We start from the raw sequence: 26,396 nt of genomic DNA on the forward strand, positions 1-26,396 counted from the left end.
GCAGTATTTATGCATATTGCTGAACTCCATCTCAGTAGTTTCTGGAAGAGGGATCAGTTCATTCCATGTGGTACAGTCACTCTTCTTATATAACTGCATGTTTGTCACCTTTTGTCTTGTATCTCAAAAAACTCTACAGAGTTAAGTAATGTCAGCAGAATTACAGAGAAATAACATAGGCAAGGGAGTTAAGTTATATTTATGGCCCTACCAAATTCATGGACCATTTTGGTCAATTTCATGGTCAAAGGATTTTAAAAATCGTAAATTTCATGATTTCAGATATTTAAATCTGAAATTTCACGGTGTTGTTATTGTAGGGGTCCTGACCCAAAAAGGAGTTGTCGGGGGGGATCACAAGGTTATTGTAGTGGGGTTGCGATATTGCTGCTCTTACTTCTGCGATGCTGCTGTCGGCAGCGCTGCCTTCAGAGCTGGGCGGCCCGAGAGCAGTGGCTGCTGGCCAGGAACCCAATTCTGAAGGTAGAGCCACCAGCAGCAGCGCAGAAGTAAGGATGGCATAGTATGGTATTGCCCCCCTTACTTATGTGCTGCTGCTTGCAGAGCAGGGCTGTCGGTCAGCAGCCACCATGCTCTGGCCACCCACCTCTCAAGGCAGCAGCGCAGAAGTAAGTGTGACATGGTATGGTATTGGAGTACTTGTGGCACCTTAGAGACTAACACATTTGTTTGAGCATAAGCTTTCGTGGGCTACAGCCCACTTCATCGGATGCATGTAGTGGAAAATACAATAGGAAGAATATATATATATATATACACACACACACACACAAACACACACACACACACACACACACACAGAGAACATGAAACAATGGGTGTTACCATACACACTATAAGGAGGGTTATCAGTTAAGGTGAGCTATTATCAGCAGGAGAGAAAAAGAACTGTTTGTAGTGGTAATGAAAATGGCCCATTTCCAGCAATTGACAAGGAGATGTGAGGAACTGTGGGCGGGGGGGGGGGGGGGGGGGGAAATAAGCATGGGGAAATAGTTTTACTTTGTGTAATGCCCCATCCACTCCCAGTCTTTATTCAAGCCTAATTTAATGGTGTCCAATTTGCAAATTAATTCCAATTCAACAGTCTCTTGTTGGAGGAAGATCCATCACTCTCACAGATCTTGAGAGACAGGCCAGTCCTTGCTTACAGACAGCCCCCAAACCTGAAGCAAATACTTACCAGCAACCACACACCACACAACAAAAACACTAACCCAGGAACCTATTCTTGCAACAAAGCCCGCTGCCAACTCTGTCCACATATCTATTCAGGGGATACCATCATAGGACCTAATCACATCAGCCACACTATCAGAAGCTTGTTCACCTGCACATCTATCAATGTGATATATGCCATCATGTGCCAGCAATGCCCCTCTGCCATGTACATTGGCCAAACGGGACAGTCTCTATGTAAAAGAATAAATGGACACAAATCAGATGTCAAGAATTATAATATTCAAAAACCAGTTGGAGAACACTTCAATCTCCCTGGTCACTCAATTACAGACCTAAAAGTCTCACTATTACAACAAAAAAACTTCAAAAACAGACTCCAACGAGAGACTTCTGAATTGGAATTAAATTGCAAATTGGACACCATTAAATTAGGCTTGAATAAAGACTGGGAGTGGATGGGTCATTACACAAACTAAAACTATTTCCCCATGCTTATTCCCCCCCCCCCCCCCACACACACACAGTTCCTCACATCTCCTTGTCAATTGCTGGAAATGGGCCATTTTCATTACCACTACAGTTCTTTTTCTCTCCTGCTGATAATAGCTCACCTTAACTGATCACTCTCCTTATAGTATGTATGGTAACACCCATTGTTTCATGTTCTCTCTGTGTGTGTATATATCTATATATAGATATATATAGATATATATCTTCCTACTGTATTTTCCACTACATGCATTCGATGAAGTGGGATGTAGCCCACGAAAGCTTATGCTCAAATAAATTTGTTAGTCTCTAAGGTGCCACAAGTACTCCTGTTCTTTTTGCGGATACAGACTAACACGGCTGCTACTCTGAAACATGGTATGGTATTGCCACCCTTACTTCTGCACTGCTGCTGGCGGGGCGCTGCCTTCTGAGCTGGGTGCCCAGCCAACAGTCGCTGCTCTGCGGCCGCCCAGCTCTGAAGGCAGCACAGAAGTAAGGGTGGCAATACTGCAATCCTCCTAAAATAAACTTGCAACCCCCCGCAGTCCCCTTTTGGGTCAGGATACCCAGTTTGAGAAACAGTGTCCTCCCCCATGAAATCTGTATAGTACAGAGTAAAAGCCCACAAAAGACCAGATTTCACGGTCTGTGACGCATTTTTCATGGCCATGAATTTGATAGGGCCCTAGTTATATTACAGTTTCCCATATTCAATTGGCCTGTCCAGGGGCACAGATTTAGGGGCACAATCTGGCAAGGGACGTGCTCCTGCTCCCCTGAAATCAATGTGAGTTTTGGCATTGACTTCTGTGGGAGCAGAACAGGCCTCTGGGCCTCCCTCTCATAATAAGGAAAGTCTTCTGAAAAATAGCGCATTCAGGTTTTCAAGTACAGATGAACGGTTTACCCCCAACTTTCCATTAGGTTTTAGTCTGGATAGACGTGAATGGCTACGTAGAGCATATGTTTCCATTCCCTTGGTGAAAACAGTACACATACGGAAAAAAGTACATTTTAAATCCTTAATAATTTTACTGTGCATCAACTGTTTTGTTGAGCATTCTGTCAGCAGATATGCATGTGCAATTCTCACTGAACACAACAGAAGTTAAATAAGGCAAAGAATTTACAGTTACCCTTTTTGGTTGCAATCACCCCTAATCACAGATATCTAGAAAATTATTAGTTCAAGCTACTACTGGAAATAAAAGTCTCTCTAGCTGAATTACTCAGGCTAATGCAATTGGGAAAGGGAGATAGCCATTTTTGAAGTATCAATTTACTGGCTATTAAAGCCACACTTAAAATTAACTGCATCACAGAATATACTACATCATTTATCTTATCTCCATTCTGTAGAATATTATCAGATTCCTTGGTACATCTGTATTAAGGACAATATTAATTCTGTCGATTACCTCATTCCAAAATAACCTAATGTTCTGGCGTTCCTAAAGCATATGGGACAAAGCAGTGGCTCAATTAATCTGGAAATTGAGCCAGGATTTTCAATCCGGAGGTGTACTAACAAAACCTCACGCCAATTCTTTTAAATCTATCAGTTGCTAGCAGATTCTAAAGCTAAATGGCAAAGTCACTGAAAAACTCAGCATTCATATACTTAAGTTACTAGTAACTATTCTAATAACTTTTCAATATGAGACTTTCAGGGCTGAACACTGAGTTTTATTTTTTGTTTTTATTTTTTGAAATTGGTTTTATTCTGGGTGTCTGTGCCCCAAAACACGGCCTTCTTTAAGGCATAATCCTTCAGTGTTTGACAACTAAGTAAATGCAACATATTCCATAGCTGATTAAATTTCATAGTTTAGTTTTTAATCCAGTGGTGTAGCAGGTTACAGAAGTGAAAGCCCACAGACAAAGGATTTATTTCATAAGTGTCTTCACTTAAATTTCCTGTTAGGGTCACTGGTTTAACAGATTGCCATGGAAAACTGGTTTCCCAAAGTTTTGGGCATCTCAAGTAACTGGCTACCTGACAGGTTTCAAAAAGTAATCATACATGGGAAATCATCATCAAGCAAGTGTGTTTCTAGTGGCGTCCCACAGGGATAAGTTCTTGGCTTATACTATTTAACATTTTTAATCCATGACTGAAAGAAAACAAAATCATTACTGATAAAGTTTGCAGATGACACAATGACTGGAGGAATGGTAAATAATAAGAGGACAGGTCACTGATACAGAGCAATGTGGATCACTTGGTAAGCTGGATGCAAACAAACAATATACATTTCAATACAGCCAGATAAAAAGTCATATCTACAAATAAAGCATCACTGGGAAGCAGTGACTCTGAGAAGCACGTGGGGGTCATGGTAGATAACCAGTTGAACATGAGCTTCCAGTGAGACATTTGGGACCAGAAGTGCTAATGTAGTATTTGAATGTATAAACAGGAACCTCAAGTAGGACTAGGGAGAATAGTATCTTTCTGTTTGGCGAATACTGTGTCCAGTTTTTGGTTTCCCAATTCAAAAAGGATGCTGATAAATTGGTGATAGTCAGAGAAGAGCCACTAGAATGATTAAAAGAATTGGAAAACATGTCTTATAGCAACAGATTCAAGGATCTCAATCTATTTGTCTTAACTATAGAAAGTTAAGGTGTGACTTGATAACAGTGTATAAGTGTCTAGGTACAAAAATTTGATAATGGGCTCCTTCAATCTAGAAGGCAAAGGGGATGACAAGATCCAATGGCTAGAAGTTGAAGCTAGACAAATTCAAACTGGATATATAGTGTACATTTTAAAAAGTGAAGGTAAAACTATTCCGTTATGCTGGATTTTCCATCACTGGCAATTTTAAAATCAAGACTGGTTGTTTTTCGAAAAAAGATATACTCTAGTTCAAATAGGAATTAAGTCAGGGAAGTTCTATGGCCTGTGTTATACAGGTGGTCAGAGTGGATGATTATAATTGTTCCCCTTAGTTTTATAATCTACAAATAAGCAATAGGAGGATAAAAATGTAATTGATTATACTAGCCTACATTTTTGACCTACTTCAATTAAGTCTATTTCAGGTTTGTCTGTTCTCTCCAAGTTGGCTAGTCTCCATATTGTATTTTACCAAGCTTTACATAACTTAACTACCAGCATTCTGAAAATCCATCTTTAGCTCAAATTTTTATTTTTGGTAGCTATGAAACAGATGGCATTCAGTATACAAAATCCATGTAACAGAAATGGGCACCAATCCAATGAAACAGTTATAGATGAATATGAATTAAAATAAAACTGAAAATAGCAAGTACAGTATACTAATATTTTGTCCCATAACAAACATGGCTGACATTTTTGGATATTCTTTACTGCTAAAAGACTGACAGTCATGCGTGGCTCATTAATAAACTATTTGCCCTACATGGTCCTTAGTAGAACGCACAAGGGGAAATGAATTGGAGTTTTTCCCATTGACTTCAGTGAGGTGAGATTTCACCCGAATCCCAGAGTTAGACTCAGACTTTAAGGCCAGAAGGGACCATCATGATCATCTAGTCTGACTTCCTGCATGTTGCAGGCCACAGAACCTCACCCACCCACTCCTGTAATAGACCCCTAACCGCTGGCTGAATTGTTGAAGTCCTCAAATTATGTTTTAAAGACTTCAGCTTACAGAGAATCCATCATTTACACTGGTTTAAATCTGCAAATGACCCATGCCTCGTGCTGCAGAGGAAGGCAAAAGCCCAAGGTCTCTGCCAATCTGAGCCCTGGAAAAATTCCTTCCCGACCCCAAATATGGTGATCAGTTAGATCCTGAGCATGGGTGCAAGACCCAGCACCCAGACACCTGGAAAAATATTCTCTGTAATAACTCAGAGCCCTCACTCTCCTAACTTACCCCTTTCCTAGGATTTGGCTTTATTGATCACCCACTGCATGAAACTCACCCATGTTTCTTCTCTAGGCTTGGCTGCCCCTAGTGTTTTCTTCCAGGACTTCCTCTACCCTAGCTCCCTGTTACCACTGCATAGAGGGCTACTGGTATCTTTTTATATTCAGGGTTGAGTTAAGAAGCTGCACCTTCCACAATGAATCAGCAGAAATTCAGCAGCTTTATGCCGCATACTAGCATCTTTTAAAGTGATGTGTCAACAGATGAGCCTCTTATTATTTTAATTGTATTACAAGGCCTCATTATTTTAATATTGAGCCTGAAAAATTAATACGTGGGCAGTAAAATCTTTTGTGATCATTTGAATTGTTTGATTCTGCTTCTCTGTCTCTCCCCCACACTGAGTTTGAACATTTTCCTTGCAGGCTCATGCAGAAAACATTTCCCTTTCTACAGTAACTCTACTTCACCCACAGCCACCTGGAGGTAATGGTAATAAATATAGATTAGACTAGACATAATATGCTTTGGCTTCTAGAAAGTCTTACTTCAGGTGTTTGCTAATGATTGATTAGATCTACAGAATTTAGGGACACAATTCATTACAATGAATGGCAGCTGTGCATGAGATTTTCAGAAGCAGCTAAGTGGTTAAGAAGCACAAGTTATTGAATTCAATGGGATTTGTGCTCCTAAACCACTTTGCTGTTTTTGAAAATTTCATCCTATATCTAAATATCCTCAGTGGCTCTGAAAACGTCCACCTTAGAATGATATTAAAATCCAACGAATGTTCCAGTATTGCACCTAGCTCGTTGAACTGTTAAGTTTTGCTGCTTCTAGGTGCTAGGCTTTATCCCCACAGGGAGAAAGAGAGAGAGAGAGATGACAGGATTTAGAGCACATCTAAACAACAAATGAAGGTGTGATCGTAGCCCAGGGAGGCAAACCTGCACTAGTTTTAATGTAGCTAACATGGGTAAGAACAGTAGTAAAGACACGGAGGCACAAATTTCAGCACAGGCTAGCTGCTCCAGTACAAGCCCACTGGGGCCTCCTGGTCTGGACTCTGGTGCTAGCCCACTCTGAAGTCCATGCCACCATATCTTCACTGCTATTATTACAGGGGCTAGCTAGATTAAAGCTACTGCAGGCATGCCCACCAGAGCTGCGATCATACCTTCATTTGCTGTGGAGACATCAGACCTTAGAGAGGAGAAAGAATAATCAGTATTCTGCCCTGTTCATAGGCAGCTGACAAACATGGCTTCAAAGTGGTAAGGGGTGAAGAGTAGTGATCCAACAACTAACAGCAGCAAAAAAAGCAAAAAGCAAACAAAAAACAAACAAACAAGGGTTTAAAAAGGAATATGCCCTGAAAACAGAGGTTTCTGCATGTTCAATACGTTACCTGAATTCCATAAGTTAACAGTTGAGAAAATACTAAATATTACAGATGACAAAAAGACAATTTCAAGTTAAGGCTGAAATTGTCAGTTAAGGCTCACATTTCCTTCTGCTGGTTTGGCACTGCAAGAGTATTAAATCAGTATTAAATGGTGTATTGCATAATACTTCTTTGCAAGTGTGATGGACCCATGTCTCCGAAGGAACTCATGAAGACATCATCCATTATGATAAGTGGAAATGTGTGTTCTGGCATTAGGGTACAGTTAAGAGGTATGACATAACTTGGCATTCCTTGGTAGCAAGGGTTTTCATTGAAGGACTTAAACATTGTTTTTTTTCTTTATGAAATCTAAATATAAGATACTACTATTCTTTGATTACTATACTAAGCTAATATAAAGTTTTAGCTGGATCCTTTTCTTTACATTTTATCCTAATTATATGTATTTATATTTGAAAGGCTTTCATAATGCTGAATTAGTACCATTGTAATCATGTAATGACATTTCTAGTAGTTTGAGAAGGTGGAAGGGAATAAGGACTCCTGGGTGATATTCCAGCTTGCCATAAGGACTCTTGGAGTCACTTCTCAACTTTATCATTGGCTTGCTTTGTGACCTTGGAGAAGTCACTACCTCTGTACCTCTGTTTCCCCATCTATACAATGGAAATAATAATATTTATCTTCCTAGGAGTGTAAGGAGGCTTTAATGATGTTTGTAAAGCATGTTGAGATTTACAGATAAAAAACACTATAAGTAGAAATCTTTCCATGGCAACAGACTGATATGCAGGATTATGACTTCATTGCAGGATCAAGCAAAAAAGATTGTGAGGGATAGAAATCTCATTCAAGTATAAATGCTTTAAAATGGCAGGGAATACAATGAAAAAGGATTAGCCATGTAAACAGCTTTTTATATAAAACACTATTTCCCCCATGTTTGTCCCAGTATGCAAGTCTTGCTGTAATACTGTGACGGGTTGGATCACAGAAACCCCCTTGGGAGCTGCCACCCGATGTGCCAAGCCTACCCCTGCTCCTGTTTTCCCTGCCAGCTGAGGACTCTGTCTTGCTGAGCCAGACACTCCCATCTGCTCCAACACAGACCCAGGGTCTGAATCACTTGCCCCAAAGCTGCAAGTTTACCTGAAAACAGCTCACAGAAGTGTGCTTGTCTTTAGCACTCAGATGCCCAACTCCCAATGGGGTCTAAACCCAGATAAATCCGTTTTACCCTGCATAAAGCTTATGCAGGGCAAACTCATAAATTGTTCGCCCTCTATAACACTGATAGAGAGATATGCACAGTTGTTTGCTCCCCCAGGTATTAATAAATACTCTGAGTAAGTTACTAAATAAAAAGTGATTTTATTAAATACAGAATATAGGATTTAAGTGGTTCCAAGTAGTAACAGACAGAACAAAGTAAGTCACCAAGCAAAATAAAATAAAATGCGCAAATCTATGTCTAATCAAACTAAATACAGATAACCTCACCCTCAGAGATGCTTCAGTAAGTTTTTCTCAGACTGGACACCTTCCAGGCCTGGGCACAATTCTTTCCCCTAGTACAGCTCTTGTTCCAGCTCAGGTGATAGCTAGGGGATTCTTCATGATGGCTCCTCTCTCCCCTCTGTTCTCTTCCACCCCTTTATATATCTTTTGCATAAGGCGGGAACCCTTTGTCTGGGTTTCCACCCCCCGTCACTGGAAAAGCACCAGGTTAAAGATGGATTCCAGTTCAGGTGACATGATCACATGTCACTGCAAGGCTTCATTGCCCACTTGCCAGCACACACATATACAGGAAGACTAACAGGTAAACACAGCCATCCTCAGACAATGAGTCCTTGTTAATGGGAGTCATCAAGATTCCAAACCATCATTAATGGCCCACACTTTACATAATTACAATAGGCCCTCAGAGTTATATTTCATATTTCTAGTTTTAGATGCAAGAGTGGTACATTTATACAAATGGGATGATCACACTCAGTAGATTATATGCTTTGTAATGATACCTTACAAGAGACCTTTCCATGAAGCATATTCCAGTTACATTATATTCACTTATATTTTTATAAAACTATTCCAGTTACATTATATTCACTTATTATGTTTTTATAAAACCATATAGACTGCACATCACAAATATCTAGACACATTTTTTTTTATGAAACCTAAAAAACATCAGTTCATTTATCATAACAAGATTCTTACTGAATGTGGGGGGACGGATGGGAGGGACACGCCATCAATGAAAGACAGTTCAACTGTTTGCTGGTGTAAATATACACAAATCCATTGACTTCAGTTGACTCTGTTAATTTATGCCGACAGAGAATTTAGCCCAAATGTATTTTCTTACTTCAGCAATCATGTAAACTTTTCCATGCACATAAAACTGCTGTGAAGCAACATAATAAATTCAGGTGTTACTCTAATGTGGAATAATCAGCCAGCCACCTGTATCTTAGCTACACTTAATAGTTCAGCACAGGATGAAAACTGAATGCTCAAAACAGAGCTCCATATTTTACTATTTCTTTAAGACAGAATTTCTCTGTTTTAACTGTTGGATATTGTAAACAATAATAGACTTACTGTACAAAAAAGTTACTAGAGAAAAGATTTTTTTTCAAAATGGTGATAACTGGTTTTCTATCTTTAAGACTAAAAAAGTTCAGATGAATCCATTGACATAGAAGCAGTAACAAGAATGCCCTCCACCATAATTATTGTACTTGCTTGCAAAAAACTATCAATATGTTGTAAAAATCTGGATGTCTTCTCAAGCAGAGCAACATGTTCCAAATATTTAATCTGTCCATATGAAATAACATACAAACAAGACCTATTAAGCTCTATACCCACTGCACAATTACTAATCCTTTCAAATGTTCTGATCTTAGATAGGTGCATACACTTCTACCCTTGAACTACAAAAGCTGGATTTTATAGCCAGGGGATTTAAAAACAATTGTTCTTTAAATCTAATCAGAAATTAATTATGCAATGTTCAAAAAATTAGTGGAGCCAAAACTGAACTCAATTATAATAAGAAGACTATGGGAGGACTATGCAGTATTCTTAGTACTTTAAAATTTCATGTCTCTTGCAAGAAAGAAGTGTCTTTCACAGAAACCCAGCGCTGTTCATTGACAATCACCCTGCCCATAAGTGTTTTCAACTTTTGGATTGTATGAAGTGCTGATTATAATAAAACATTCAACAGAGAAATACATAATTCTCCCAAAAGCAGTAAGGTATAGAACGGGGTAGGCAACCTATTGCACACGTGCCGAAGGCAGCACGCGAGCTGATTTTCAGTGGAACTCACACTGCTTGGGTCCTGGCCACCGGTCCGAGGGACTCTGCATTTTAATTTAATTTTAAATGAAGCTTCTTAAACATTTTAAAAACCTTATTTACTTTACATACAACAATAGTTTAGTTATATATTATAGACTTAGAGAAAGAGACCTTCTAAAAACATTAATGTATTACTGGCACGCAAAACCTTAAATTAGGGTGAATAAATGAAGACTCGGCACACCACTTCTGAAAGGTTGCCGAACAAAGGAAGTAAAACTTTTCAAGCTACCATGAGGATCTAGTTTTCCCCACACAGTCTGTTTTTCACAAACATAAAAGGGGACTACTTAAAAATACAAGATATTTTCTAGAAGTTTATAATATTTGAATTAAGGAAACATTTCTGTTTTAATAAAAGACTTCTTAAACTGTTTTTAAATACAGGCATCATGGTGAGTAAGGAATCCAGCAAATGCTTACTCACAACCTCAGAAAGTGAAGTGGAGCCAGCAGCTTCACTTGCTTTGGAGATGAAATATGCATTGGATCCCAACCGACAGATTAAGAAAAGAAACAAAGCCCTTCAGGTGAGATTTAAAGATATCTGCGAGGCCCAGAATGAACAAAGGGACAAACAACTATCTACAGTACAGCATGCAGACAAAAGAGAAACAAAGCCCATCTCTTATAAAGCAGCTTATCGTAAATATATGACAGTGCCTGCACGAAGGTCAATACCTAATGTTACTAAGAGCACAGGAGTTCAGACCTCACCAGATCTTAAAAAGTGTTACCAGACATTCCCTTTGGACCGCAAAAAAGGGAATATTATTAAAAGCGTCTCAGCTGTTGACACCTTTAAGAGTCAAAACAATGGATTTTTAATAGATATTAAGGATGAAGATAGTAAAAACTCAGGGGAGGCTGCTCATTATAGCAAGGTCAGTGACCTAAAGACAGCAGAGTTTATTTCCCATACTAATGAACGAATGAATGCAGTAGATCAGCCTTCTAGTGACAACTGTTCAGAGGCATGTAAAAGCACTGATTTGCACAGCTGTACTAAAGAACCTCCTTCTCTTCAAAACTCAGCAGACTCTACTTCAGAAGAGCCTGATTACCAGCTGCATGATAACGCAAAACATGATACAGTGCCTCTGGATAATGAGGAATCTAATCAATCAGCACATGGGAAGGTGTTTAAGACGGAAGTAGCTACAATTTATTTACCTGCATCCAGTTCACATGCCACACAGCCTGACCCGCAAAACTCTGCAGCAGAGACTGAATGGTCACTATGCCCAGCAACAGATGAGGAAAAAAAGAGAACTGTGCATCTTAATGGTCTGCAATCCCAGGCAGTAAATGCTCAGGCCTGCTCAACACAGGCACAGTGCCAATCAGCCGAATGTAATGAACAGACTCTTCAGATAAATGTTTCACCTATGGAAGAAAACCAGCCTTGTCAGACAGCAGTTGCTGTGAGTGAAGAATGCCAACAAATTGTGCCTCACACAGAAGTGGTAGACTTGAAAGCACAGCTTCAGATGATGGAGAATTTGATCAGCTCAAGCCAGGAAACCATAAAAGTGCTGTTGGGTGTCATTCAGGAGTTAGAAAAAGGAGAAGCTCATAGAGAAGGGTAAGTATAAACCAAACTGTTTTTAAAAGCTTTCTTAATATGTACAGTCATTTAAATTTGCTAATTTAATCTACACAAGAAGCATAAATCTTAAGTAAATTCCAGTACTGAACCAGTGTCATATTTTTCACATGTACTAAATGTTTTTGCTTTAGAAATATGTCCTAGATTAACTATATAGCCATCTTTAAAAATGGGTCTTATTTATTTATATTCCTTCCGTTGAATATTTAGTTGATTTATCTTTCTCGCTATATATATTTTTGCTAAGGAATTGAATCTATTAGTCTGAGGATTAGTGCCTGAAATGACATTGAAGCTATTTCACTTTTTCTAATATGCACATAACAAACTACCTTTCAGAATATGCATTATTCAGTATGCTTTTTATATCAACAATTTGTATGAACAATAATTCTCTGTATGGCACTAAAAATTAGAAGAAAAGCCTTATTCTATAATAGAAATATCTTTTAAGATTAAGGGGTATTAATACAACTCTGAACAATCTCATTAACTGCATGAGAATCTTGATTGTTTTATTCTTTAAACTTCAGAGTTTTTAACCTTATTTGTATTCCTTCAGATATTTAATATAAAGGAAATATTTGAATAGCAAGTCTTCGACACAATGCTGATACTGTCCAAAATATGCAAAACTTTTCATCACAGCCAAAGGGAACATTATTTTGTAATTATTTGTTTTCTTCCATAAGCTTACACATTTTCTACAAGTAGTATTACTTTTGCAGGAGTGGTGCAAGTGATAGTTATTTAACCAGATACAGATAATTTAGTCTTTATCGGATAATTGCAACCCTTGGGTGCTTTTGGTGTTCCATATACATTATCTTCATTTAATACTGTAAGTATTTAAGAGATACTGAGTAAGGATAGTATCAGAGGGGTAGCCGTGTTAGTTTGGATCTGTAAGAAGCGACAAAAAGTCCTGTGGCACCTTATAGACTAACAGACATATTGGTGCATAAGCTTTTGTGGGTGAATACCCACTTTGTCAGATGTCTGTTAGTCTATAAGGTGCCACAGGACTCTTTGTCGCTGAGTAAGGATAATGGAAACATCAATGGTCACATATAAACCAAAGTATAACACACTCCCTAAGAGTCTAAACTTAACTTTAACAGACTCTTATCTAAAGCAGGCTCCCAGCATCCACCTTTCATGAGTGCAAAAAGTGCTGTCCATTTTGCTCCCTCAGTGATGGATAAAGATGTGTCCTTTTTGCCTTCTGATATTCCCAACATTCACTGTTTTGCCTCCAGAGTCGGAATACCCCCATGTGATTTAGGGCAGTTCTATGCTATGGGGGAAAGATTATCTAAGCGATGCAATTTGAGTTACATTAGTAGCGTAACTCAAGTCGGCATAGCTTAGATTTACTTACCGCGAGGTCCACACTATGCTATGTCGATGGGAGATGCTCTCCCGTCGACTCCCCTTACTCTTTTCGTTCCGGTGCAGTACCGGAGTCAACGGGAGAGTGATCTGCGGTCGATTTAGTGGGCCTTCACTAGATCCACTAAATCGACCCCTGGTGGCTCAATCGCCACAGTGCTGATCCACCAGTAAGTGGAGACAAGCCCTTAGTCTCCAGTGTCCTCCCAACCCCATATATTCCTTATGCAGATTTAGCTTTCATTGTGTTGGCTTACAGTCCTTAATTTACATAGTCAATAGCAAGACAACTTCCTTTGTCTGACTCAAAGCTTGTTTGTCAACCCTGCCTTGATTTAGACATCTACTTAGTACATATACACGACTTCTGTACATACATCACACAATGATTATGAAGATCAGTATGGTCCTGGATTCATTTAAAATCCCACGACATTCCTTATAGATAAATACTATGTCAGCAATGTGTTGGGTGACGTGAGTTTATAAGGCCTGTCGGGGCTACTGTTACAGAACAGTGAACCCTCTGCCAGTTAGCACTGAGTGGTTCTTAGAATCATAATCTCTACCTACCTAGAAATGGGGGTGTTGTGCAGGAGCTGCATACACCACCTCTATGCCAGCCTAGTTTCCCCCATTGCCAAGGGAATTCTCAGAATGCCAGATCTATCTGCTTGCCAGACTGTTTGCATCAACTGAGCAACACAAAAAAGAATCTGACCCTATGCATAGAGGAAGTCCATGCTCTATTGATTAGATTCCATAAGAGTAGCTAAAAGAACATTCTGTTCCCTTAGAAAATGTATACCTGATGAAGACCAATTGTATCTTAAATCACTCTCTTCCCCAAAATACCCAACTCACCAATAAATAAATAAACCTTGCATTGTTCTAGGAATTTTCTTCCATAACTTTTTTTTCTACAGTGACCACAAATGCACAAAGTTATTCATACTGTCCATCAGTCCTTTTTTACAATGCTAGAATGCTCCCTTTTATTCAATATCTTTTTCTGAACTGATCCTGTCCTTGGTCACTTGGTTTTATGAAAACAAAAAATATTCCTCTAGTTCTATGCCTATCATAGCAGACTCAACCATCTCTTCTGCCAAAATATCAACAATACTCAGCATTTCTACCACTTTATTCAATAAATGAAAAAATATGATGTACATACACTTGTGAAGTAAATATAGCTTATAAAAATAATTTATAATTAGTAGATAAGCACAAACAGCTTAGTATTTGGTAGAATAAAAAGTTTTAACATTTAATCAGACTTTCCTCCATTCAAGAAAGTCAGGGTTTTAAGTACTGTGGTAGTGCCGTGGAATTAGTGCTCAGTGGAGTAATATTCACTAATATTTTATAGGTCTTGAACTACTATTATGTACCACTCATCACTAAATATATCTGTGCCAGCAACAACTATATCACCATCTCCAGTGCTAGTGGTATCACCCTCTAGGTGACAAGCATCCCTGTTTACTTTTTAAGACTGTCATTTCTACATTCTCTCTACTCATATTTGTTCATACAGTAACATGCAGTAGTACTTGACTACACTGAAAATACATTCTGAACAAGTGCTGCAAAGTAGAGGGCTCTGTTTGGCTCTTTCTGGTTTACATGCAGAAATTGTACATTGGTCACAGTCCCTCCCTAGTCCTGACATTTAGAGAAATAAAATCAGATTCTCTTTTGCCTCTGGACTGGGTGCAGATCCCTGTATGCTTTTCACAGAACATTAAAATTGGGCCGTGAAGAAACACTACTAGCCATACTGAAAGTCTAAGGTTTTATTTTTTTTAAAAGCATTAAAGAAAGTCTTGACATATTAAATGTTTGAATGTTTTGTAGGATTTTCCAGAGGAAACCAAAATTTGGTACGTCTAACCTATGATCAAAGTTCAAAGAGGGAATTGTTTTTAAAAAAACACACAGCAGTTTTGTTGGGCTTTTTTTTTTTTAATTATGTATTTATTTAGATTATGGAAAATGGTGATGGGGATTCAGTGAGCTAAAACTTAGGTTTAGACTTACAGGGTAAGTTAAAGCTGACAATGTATTAGATATTGTGTAATCTTTATCAAAACTAAAGATACAAGATGCAGATTCAAAAACCAACAAACAAACCACTACTCTCTGCTGGCAATTGAGGGAAGGTATTTGGAATACCTCCTAGTGAGCTGTCATAATCGTGTAGACAGGTATTGCTCATTTAAATGCAATGGATACACATTTTTTGAGCCTAATTCTCTGTTTTATTTGTGCAACCTTAGTTATGCCAGTGAAGTTGCACTGGAGCCACTGAAAGCTGAATTTGAACCACTGTCTTAAAAATTGGTTAACTACAGTACTGTACATGGAATGTACGTTGACTATGCACTGCTGAGGATTGCAACATACTTAAGTGATTTGTTAAATTGCAGAACATCTGTGGCCAGTCCTTTGAAACTTCCAAGTATGACTAATGGCTATAAGCTAAGCCCTTTGTACTATACAGCAAAGTAGACTGAAATTCTGTAGAAAGGATCTGATTTATGTGGCAGAGCTGTATGGGATTATATGGCAATGGCAATGAAAAATCCATCAGGGTAAAATTTTCAGAAGATTCTAAGCGACTTAAGACGTTAAGTCCCATTGACTTACAAGCTGGGACTGGATGACAGGGGATGAATCACTCAAATTGACTGTTGTGTTCATTCCCTCTGAAACATCTGGCATCAACCACTGTCGAAGCCAGGATACTGGGCGTGGAGGACCATTGGGTCTGACTCAGTAGGGCCATTCTTATGTTCTTAAGTCACTTAACTTTTGAAAAAGTGTTGCCCTTTTCAGAGTATTTTTCAATAAACTTAAAATGCACCATAGTGAGAATATAGAACTGTTATTTGTACTGAAAAGATTTGAAGCAGCTCCTAGGCTAACTTCAGCTGTTTGGAACTTGTAGAGCTGACTGAGTCTTAAAGTTTAAAATTCAGGATTCACAGTTAATTCAAATGAATGTGGGTCCTCATATTTATTACTGCTATTGTTGGGAATAGTATTTTCTTGGCTGATTGGAAGGCAGTATAGAGAGAGCATGTGTGAGAGAACCAGACAGACAGAGGGCAAGAGGCATGTCCCATACAGTTCTAAGCTATTTGTAGTAGCAGCCTCTTTCTGTCCTCACAAATACTGCAGCTACTGTTGATGCTGGTTGCCTCTACTCCCGCATTTCCTCCAAGAGAGACACGGTCTCCACGCTTGGGAAGTTCCTAAGAACCACAAAAGCTAAACAACTTAGAAGCAAAGTGTTTCCTCCTTACACACAAATGGAAAAGCGAAGATCAAAGGGCCCATATAAATACACTCTATGAAAGAAGTTCCAGTGGGAATGGGGGGCTCACAGTGGCCTGTTCTCATTCTGGAAGGAACTGCTTCTGCCTGCCTCCTGCTCTTCTCTTTTAAGGGCAGTCATAGCACAGAAGCAGGAACGGGAAGATCAATAAAATTACAGTGGGTGAGACTTAGGCCAGGGAGGAAGGCAATATGGTGGATGGAAAAGCTCCAGAGCAGAAGGCAGCAACATATTTGCAGATTTCTGCAATACAAACAGATTTTTATGATAACTAGAAACTGAGAGATCACATAATGACATTATACACTGAATGTATTTAAATCTTAGCTTCTGTAGCAAAAATCCTTTGGAAGACAAGACAACAGTGACTGTACTTTACTTTCTACTATGTAGTCTCTACATTTGTTTGTTTGCTGATAGAATTAGTGACTTACTGAGAAAAAAGAACAGGAGTACTTGTGGAACCTTAGAGACTAACACATTTATTTTAGCATAAGCTTTCGTGGGCTACAGCTCACTTCATCGGATGCATGTAGTGGAAAATACAGAAGGAAGATATATATATATATATATACACACACACACACACGACCGCCCAGAGGATTCAGGGGGCCTAGGGTCTTCGGCAGCAGGGGACCCCCGCTGCCAAAGACCCTGCGCTTTGGCAGCAGGTCCCGGGGCAGAAGGACCCCCCGCCACGGGTCTTCAGGGCACTTGGGTGGCGGGTCCGGAGCGGAAGAAGCTCTGGGGGCCCGGGCACCACAAGAGTTTTCTGGGGGACCCAGAGCGAGTGAAGGACCCTGCTCCAGGGCCCCCGAAAAACTCTCGTGGGGGGCCCCTGTGGGGCCCCGGGCAAATTGCCCCACTTGCCCCCCCCACCTCCCCGGGCGGCCCTGTATATATACACACGCGCACACACACACACACACCAGGAACATGAAACAATGGGTGTTACCATACAAGTTATAAGGAGAGTGATCAGTTAAGGTGAGCTGTTGTCAGCAGGAGAGAAAAATAACTGTTTGTGGTGGTAATGAAAATGGCCCATTTCCAGCACTTGACAAGGAGATATAAGGAACTGTAGGGGGGGGAAGATAAGCATGGGGAAATAGTTTTACTAATTCCTGAGTGCAGATGTATTAAGATGGCTTGGAAACTGTGGAGGCTCACCCTTCTGAAGCAAAGACAGCAAATTTCCTTGTATATGTCTTCTTGTTCAAGGCAAACAATTCCACACAAGTTAGTGCATTGTTGAGACTTGCTCAGAGTGGCCTGCCACTTCCTTGAATGTTTTTTTTTCATTTACACTGCCCCTTTTTCACCGTCACCACCATATTTGCCCATCAAACATTTTTCTTGTCTTCTTGACACAGCTATACTACTAGCAGGAGCAGTTGTGTTTTAATTTTCTAGGTTATCTCAAAAACCCCAGCATCTCCGCCTTTACTCCTCTTACCCTCCACACAAACACTCCTCTTTTGGTAAAAAGCGACAAAGAGTCCTTTTTACAGATCCAGACTAACATGGCTACCCCTCTGATACTCCTCTTTTGGGAGCATCCAATATCTGAAGTTCACTGAACTCTGATTCTGAAAATTGTCAGTGTCTGAATTTCAGACGGCTTCTCCCTTGAAGCAGTAGTAATATTGGGACAAACACTGCACGCCTTCTTGCATGGAGTCACATTCTTACATGTGACACTTCCATAGCTTTACTCCCCTGTAGCTCTTCTGTGGCTAATACTTTTTGTGGGAATAGGAAGGGAGAGAGAAGGTCCACTGCTTTCTCTTCTCTCTGTGTGACTTTGTTTTCCTCATTCCAACTCCAGTGTCATCAGTGGCCCTCATGCTATCACCTCCAGCCAGAGTGTGGCATCTAGGGCCTATGAGAGTATTAAATGTTCATAGAGGTGCCTCTTGGTAGGTGCTAGGTCACAGCATAGCTACCACCCCTTTCCCCTTACACTTCTTCCATAATAAAAACCTAGTGGACATAGAGCACGAGTGCTTCACATTGGTGACTGGGTAGACTTAGGATACACTACCTGCTTGGGATACAGACCTCGTGACCTCCCCCATACTGGTTGTGCTGGCATAGACACACCTGTTCAAACATCCCCTACTTCCAGGTTAAAACCCAGGGTCAGGCATCTTCCCTCAATACTGCCTGAGAATTCTGAACAAGAGGGATCAGTCGGCCCCAAACTGAAGGTCTTGCTGTTAAACTCAAGATTGGTCATCAACAGATCCAACACCATTCAAGTTTTAATCACAGATTCACCCCCACTTCTGGCCTGTATGTCCAAAACCAGACTAGATGTCTCAACTAGATCTGTGAGAACACAACTAGCTCCAGATGGTTATCCTATGTTCAGATTAGCAGCCTATTTTTCATTCCACTTCAAATACAAGTAAGGTATTATCTATGTAGGGGGAGCAGAGGGCAGAGCTTTCTCTCTGAAGAACCTGTAGCTGTGAAACAGATTTCCACTAGATGTGAATTGAACCCACGTCTTGTGACTTTCAGAACATAATGTGCATTTTGTATTTTTTGGGTAGGTGTTTTCATAGCAATTGGATGCGATCATTCTATTCCTCTTGGATTAAATGTCTAGAGAGTGGAGAAAAGGGAGGACAACCTTTCTCTATTCATAGAGTATTCCTTACAATACCTTTTCAGAGAACCCAGATATTATGACAGTTAAGGTTCTAGAAATACAATAACTGCCCTGCCATGTGTCTAATCAGAAAAATCAAAAGGCAATGTGGAAAAAAAAAAAAAGAATGAATGAATGAATGCAGAATGAGGAGGCCATTAAAGTGGTTCAGCCGTACAAAACCACTGAAAAAGGAAACTTCAGCAACATCCAACTTGAAGAAAAAAACAAGTGGGAAAAATTTCAATAAATGAGTTTCAGAATCTTAATACTTACCCTTTTTCCTCAAAAAATGATGTTAGGATCCCAGAAAACACATCTCATTTTACTGATTCACTAATAGCTTGGCTGCACATACCGTGGAAACACAATTAGAATATCTTCTGTCAAAAATGGCCATTTAATTGGAATCAAACTTTCTATCTCGCCTTTCAGATGAGCCAAGATTTGAGGCATTCAGAGAAGATTCTGATGTACTTCTAGTGGCTATTTAATGTGACTGATTCTAAAGACAACTTGAAGTCTCATCATATTTTACCTTCCCTTCAGCAGGAACTCTGAAATGTGTCTGAGAGTAGGGTCCTTCAGTATGAAGAGACTTTGAAGCTAGGACCACCATAGTGACATGGAAGTAACTGTGATCTGGATTCTCTGCTATTCATGACTAACTATATTTCCAGGGTGTTAGTCCTTAAAAGTTCCCACATTCCTTTGTAGTTCTGTAAAATGTTAACTAGCCTTCCTGATAAATCCATTCATATTAGTTGCCAGAGATGCTTTTCCAGATGTGTCAAGTTGACCCTCCATTCCTCACACAGCCCTCCAAATTATGTACCTGCAAGGACAGCTTTTTCTACTAATCAGTCATGTACAAAGGATACTATTTAGGCAATAAATTACCAATTTTCACTTTAAATGAGTAGAGTAATCCTATAATAAATTCATTTTGACTGTCAGTGGTGAAAGCCAGGGAGACAGGGCAGTGAGCCAGATATCCATCCAAACATGCTAAAATGAGACATGCAAAGCTTAAAAGGTATCCACATTTGAACTGATATTGTTCTCAGAGAGATTAACCTATCTTTCCTATGAGAAAACCATCACAGTTGTGTCTGAGCACCTCCCAAAACTATGAAGTACACAGAGATACATTCAACTCTTTCACCCCAATCAGAAAAAAAAATGGCCTTCATGAGTGTGGGCTGTTATTGTGCAAAGGCTAGACTGAAGAGGTCAGTTTAGCTTTGAAACTGCTGAGGGTTCAGCACTGATTCTGGAGCAAGTTCCAGATTTGCGAGTCAGTCAGCAATAAAACTTCTCCATGTGAGTCTTACTTTTGAGGTTGACCATTGCAGTGGGCCATAACTATTGTGGGAGGTCATTGGGTGAAGTGATTCTTATGTAAACTCAGTCCAGTTCTATGGAGAGCTTTGAAGATGGAAGCCCAAAACCTTTACTTTGACCTGATATTCAGTGGCGATCCTAATAAGGAGCTGGAAAGCATGATTGTGATGTGTTCTCAGTGGTTTACGTTGCTGAGCACACAGGCTGCTGTGTTCTGAACCAACAGTTGACTTCAGCAGTTTAATATCTAGGTCCAGAGAATCATCATAAATGTGTGGAACACTATGCAGTCTACTTATATGATGTAGATGGAAATAGCCCTAGCTGTCTAAGACACACTATCTGGGTATCCAGGAGCAACAAAGAGTTGAGTTGGGCACAAAAACTTTGTACAGTTTTAGCAATCTGATGGCTCGGTATGGAATCAGTAGTGTACTGGGTGTCTGTCTCTACCTCCTCCTCCCCCTTCCCACCCCCACTCCCTCCAATCACAGCAGCACGCTGTCTTTCCAAGATTCAGTTTTAGAGCCAGCTGCATTTCAACTAGTTGCTGATCTCGGTCAGGCACTTTGATAGGTGGGAGATGGTGCTATTTGTGTTTGATATAAGAGCTGAGCTTCATTTGTAAATTGCTGGCATAATCAATATTGTTGCACAATCTCCCAATGGATCTTTGCAGCTAAGAACCTTAGAGGCAGAGAAGCTGATGCCTATGGTCAACTGTATCAAAACTGGCAAAGCAGTCCAACAACATAAGTATGGCTATTCAGACTTTGTCCATAATCAAAACTAAATCATCCCTCATTGCCACCAGCACCATCTCTGTTCCATGTCCTAGCCTGAAAACTGATTGGGAGAGGTCCAGGGTATTAGAATATTCAAGCAAGATGTAGGCAACCCTTGGTGAGCTTCCTATTTCTAAGCAAACTACTTAAGAGGTTACATACTGGGTGTTAGTTAAAGAGAACAGTTGGCTCAAGCAATGGTTTAATTGATGGTTGGATTATGGGATACTTTAGGATGGTAGATTTTCCTCCTCAAGAGAGTTGGCAACAGTCTCATCTAATAGGTCTCATACTCTTGGCTTGGGAAAGAGAATCAAGGCAGTCAGGGATCAGAGTTACAGGTGGTGGCTAAGTTTTCTGCAGTGCCTCTTGTTGCATGAATGAGTTAGGTTGATAATACTTTATTGGATGGATGGATGTCCATTGGTTCCTAGCATTCTGAAAGGATATCTTGGATGCAAGTGATTTTCCACAAAAAGTAGGCTAATAATTCTTCATAAAAAATGCCAGTTTCTAGAATTGAACGGAGATATAACAAGGCAATTCACAATCCAGAATAGTTCAGCATGGCATGATTCAGCAGCTACTTGGGTGGAAGAGATGCCATCGTTCACCATCACCTCCAGATCAGTGTCTCTCTATAATTCCTTGTGCCAGAGCCTTTCTGTAACTGCTTCTGCTTTCTACCAAGATGCTCAAAGTTTTCTTCCTTCCACTTTACCTGTCACAAGTCACCAGAGAACCAGATGTGCACTACAGAAAGGTCTCACAAACTCTGCCATAAATTGAGTTCTCACAAATGGGAAAACAAAATTAAGACCTGAGAAGAGGTATTCAAGTTCAGCACATCTGCATACACTAATAAAATGTTCTACCCTTTGGGTTGGCATGTTTTTATTTTTTTAATTGTTTTTTTTTCTTCCATAAATTTTTGGCCCTAACTACAGATACTATACATTTAGTAATGTTGCAGGTTACTCTTCCTATGGTATCTCCTTTATTTCACGACACTTAGGATATTTAGGATTTGAAACCAGAGGGTTTTTTTTGCATAGTGACTATTGGACCATACAATACTTTAGTATTGTAAGCCAACATCTGATTATGAATCTCACATGCAGAAAAGGAGTATTTGAATGATGTTTCAGTATAAAGTACATCTATCTGAAAATATTATAAAGCGTATAGATAGATGGTTGGCAATTTCACTTTTGTTTTATATTTTTTTCCTTGACAGTTGTCAGAAAATAAGCATTTAAAAATGTTATACTTATTGATAATTGTATTGAAAGTAGAACCATCTCAGCCAACCAGAGTCCAAGGTTTTCTATACAGTTATTGACCCATAAATATGTGGTTAATCCTCTGTTATGAAATTCACTACAATATGATTGGTTGAGAGATTTTAATTTGCATAATAACTGTATGGTTATAAATCCCAGTACTCTGACTAAGGGCTATTAGGCACAAAGCCGAGGGCCGAATAATCACTGTACAGTTGAGAAACAATTCAACTAGGGGTCATAAGTGATAGGGAATTATGAAGGCAATAATCCACAAAGGCAGATTTGCATGAGGCAAACACATGATCCCAGCTAATCCCAGATATTACACACAATAGAAATTCTTTTAAAATTTAGGTGGGGTTTTGCTGGGGGCGGACGGTAGGCAGAAATGGGAAGAAGGAATACAAATATTCCTAAATGGCAAGGCGCAGCAGGATGAGGACACAGAGATATTAAAGAACAGGTTCGTAGGGGGGATGGGCTACAGGGTCAGATGTTGGTTGGGAGCATATGTAGTGATGAGGTTCAGTGGTAAATCAGAGGAGAGAGATTTATGACAGACTGCAGGTGCTGAAAAGACAGAGTTCATTTTAGTGTAACAGCTTTGAGTATACTCTCCAATAATGTGGTTATAAGTGCTTTGCCCCAGAATTTATTAGTGCAGGATACAGTTATTACATCATGTTCCAGTAAAAAAGTATGCTTCCGCTAAAATTTAAATGTTTATTAAAATACCTGGCACTTTTATTACCTTCCTTGATTTTATTTATGGGAAAATCAAGGCACAAAGTGATTTGCTGAACATCATATGGTTCTTGAAATATAGATTCTATGACTCATCTGTCAAGGATATAACTCAAGACCCCCGATTCCCACTTTTGGTCTCTAACCACTAGATATGCTGCCTTATTAAAAAACGCCATGCGGAAATTAAAATAAAATTTAAATTCCCTACTAATCTCAGAGTAAACTACAAAATATAGTTACAATGGGAAAAAATACACTTAAAATTGTTGTCCTGGACTTATTCCATACAAACACAAACCTCAAAAAGGAGATTAGTCATCTAGTTGCAATTGTCAAAATGAAGTTTAAACAGCACCACAGATTACTGACCTGGGAACAGTTTGAAAAAGCTCATCATTGAGCCATCATGTAATTCAATATTTTTGAACGCACTATTCATCATGAGCCAAATAAGTAATTTCAAGGTTAAAAATCAACGTAGAATAAAGTTTGAGATGAAGGCCCCAATAAGTAGGAGTACAAAATCTGCATTCTCATCATTCCCAAATTGGAAGAAGAGTGTGTGATATTTCTGTATTTTTCATTTAAAATATCAAATACATTCTGTTAAAAAAATTAATCCTTCTAATGTGTTACTTTTTACTATCATGTTGCTGCTACTATTGATCAAACCAATTGCGTACAGGATTTGCTATGGTGACTATTCCAGGACTTTCCCCCTCTTCTTTTAGTGCCTGCAAATGAAAACTGCCATAATGGCAGTCAAGGGACAGCCCCTGATCTTCTGCCAACAGTGCAGCAACAAACTTGGTCAGGCTGAGGACTGCCTCCCACCCTCATTGCACCTTCCAGCCATCACTTTCCCTTGAAGAAGGGAAATGCCTCTCTCGGGGTTCAGTTAATCCAAGTGTGGACTCTCTCCCACTTGGTGACCAGAGTCAGGGAAAAACCATCCCCCAACACACATTAGCCTTTAAGGATGTCAATCACTATCATAAAAGGAAAGGTCATCTTCAAGCCAGCCAAGGTCAGAGATACTATGGCTTTGTCTACATTACAGATTATATTAGAGGTGAGAGGTGCTTAACTAGAATTATTAGCTTCATGCAAACTAAAGGGTGTCATGGCATCTGCACACAGACCTTTCACATGTATTCAGTGTATTTGCTGTTATATCCAAGTATCCATAATAGCTCTAAACTTGAATTATGTGGTTGAAATTATTTCTGGGCATGCATTACATTGTACAAATGTTGGTATTAATTGTGCCAGCCAAATTTGTGAAATGTTGATGCATCAGCCCAAAGTTCTGATGGTGGCCTCTGGCCAGATGGAAGCCCTCTGTGATATGTTCTTAGCATCCATTATAGATCTAGGTTCATCAGATACTTCGGGTATCAGTATGATGAAGAACTTCACCTCTATGAAAGAACTAGAAGGCATGTGACTGTGACTGGCAATATATATTGGGAAGCGAGTTCTGGTTGGGTTGACCTATTGACACTAGCTATTTAAGGCCATTCTGCGGTCTCTGCAAAGCATTATGGGACAGTATTAAATACTTAGCTTCCATTGATTGTTGTAACACATTCCCATTGGCAATAACACAGCTGATGCTCAATACACTTTAGCCTCACTTGGAGTCAACCCTAGGCCACAGCCTACACTGACTGCTCCAAATTTTAACTTGACCTTCACATAATAGTGTTGTGTTTAAGGGCATGCTAGATTCTGACCATGAACCAAAGCTTTAATCTAAGCAAGGATGTACTTTTCCTGGGATCACATGGTCAGATTACTCCTGGTGGAGATCTGTGCCAAAAAAAATTCTGTATATTTTGTGTGTCAAAATAACACAATATAATCACACAAGTTTCATTTTGGGTACTTTTATTTCAAAATACCTGTCAGCAAGTATGTCTGTAACAATACAGATAACAAAAAAGATTCCCCCAGGAGTAGAGAGTTAAGAAACTACTATGACAGCTCAGTTCCTGTTTCTCGGTTATGATTTTGTTGGGCACCTCAGTCTGGGTGAGTCACATGTGCCAGCTGGGCTCATCTTGGGGAAGGGGAGGCAGAAATTTCCACTTACACCCTTCCCCCTGGAGTCCAGCCATGGGCACCCCATGGCCCACAAATCCGCATCCCCTTCCCCCAGAGCCCAGCCACAGGGCTACCCTCAGCCCAGACACTCACACCCCTTACGCCCCAGCTCAGACACCCACACCTCTATCCTCCAGAGCCCAGCCACGGGGTGCCCCCCATCCCAGACTCCTGTACCTAAAATTCCCCAGAGCCCAGGGATCCAGAAAGAGAAACAGCCTGATGCTGGGTCCCAGGCTCGTATGGAGTTTCCTGCATGCTGCCTCCTTCCTTCAGGACATGATGGGAACCGCAGCTGCCCAGAACCCTCCAGATCTCTCTCCCCTCCCCCCCCCCCCCCCCCCCCACCGCACCACACACACACTCTCTCTCTGTCCTGTATTTGCGAGCTGGAGGTACAGCGGTCACTAGTGGCAGCCAGCAGCTCTGCACCAATTCTGCAGGGGAAAATGAAATTCTGCGCAAATTCTGCATTGCATAGTGACGCAGAATTTCCCCAGAAGTATCAGATGGACCTAGCATATAACACAGACTAATCACCTACAAAATTTCATCCAGGAAAAAAAAAAGTGAGGTAGAAACAAATGTTGTAAAGCAGAAAAACAATGTCAAATTTATATTCAGGTGAAGACCTTGAACACCAAAGTCTCAAGAGAATTTTTAGAATAAAATTATAGAGCATGAAGAAACAGTTAAGGATATATTCTCAATTATCACTGTACTAGCAAAGCAATGCACATTAGTGTTTGGAAATGAAAACCCTGTGCTTGTACTTATGAATATA

At 39.8% G+C, this 26,396-nt stretch overlaps 2 protein-coding genes across 6 annotated transcripts in view; one reads left to right on the forward strand and one right to left on the reverse strand.

Annotated features, from left to right (window-relative positions):
• DOCK1 (dedicator of cytokinesis 1) overlaps positions 1–26,396 on the reverse strand; it is a 538,667-nt gene that overhangs the window by 300,448 nt on the left and 211,823 nt on the right. The window lies entirely within an intron of this gene.
• INSYN2A (inhibitory synaptic factor 2A) overlaps positions 1–26,396 on the forward strand; it is a 78,106-nt gene that overhangs the window by 13,316 nt on the left and 38,394 nt on the right. For all 4 annotated transcript variants that reach the window (XM_065552236.1, XM_005299639.5, XM_005299640.4 and 1 more), the window contains exon 2: positions 10,732–11,929. In XM_065552236.1, coding sequence (XP_065408308.1) covers positions 10,737–11,929 — 1,193 coding nt within the window. In that variant the 5' untranslated portion in view covers positions 10,732–10,736. The remainder of the gene's footprint in view (positions 1–10,731; positions 11,930–26,396) is intronic.

The sequence above is a fragment of the Chrysemys picta genome, chromosome 7 (assembly GCF_011386835.1).
Source record: "Chrysemys picta bellii isolate R12L10 chromosome 7, ASM1138683v2, whole genome shotgun sequence".
Lineage (NCBI taxonomy): Eukaryota > Metazoa > Chordata > Testudines > Emydidae > Chrysemys > Chrysemys picta.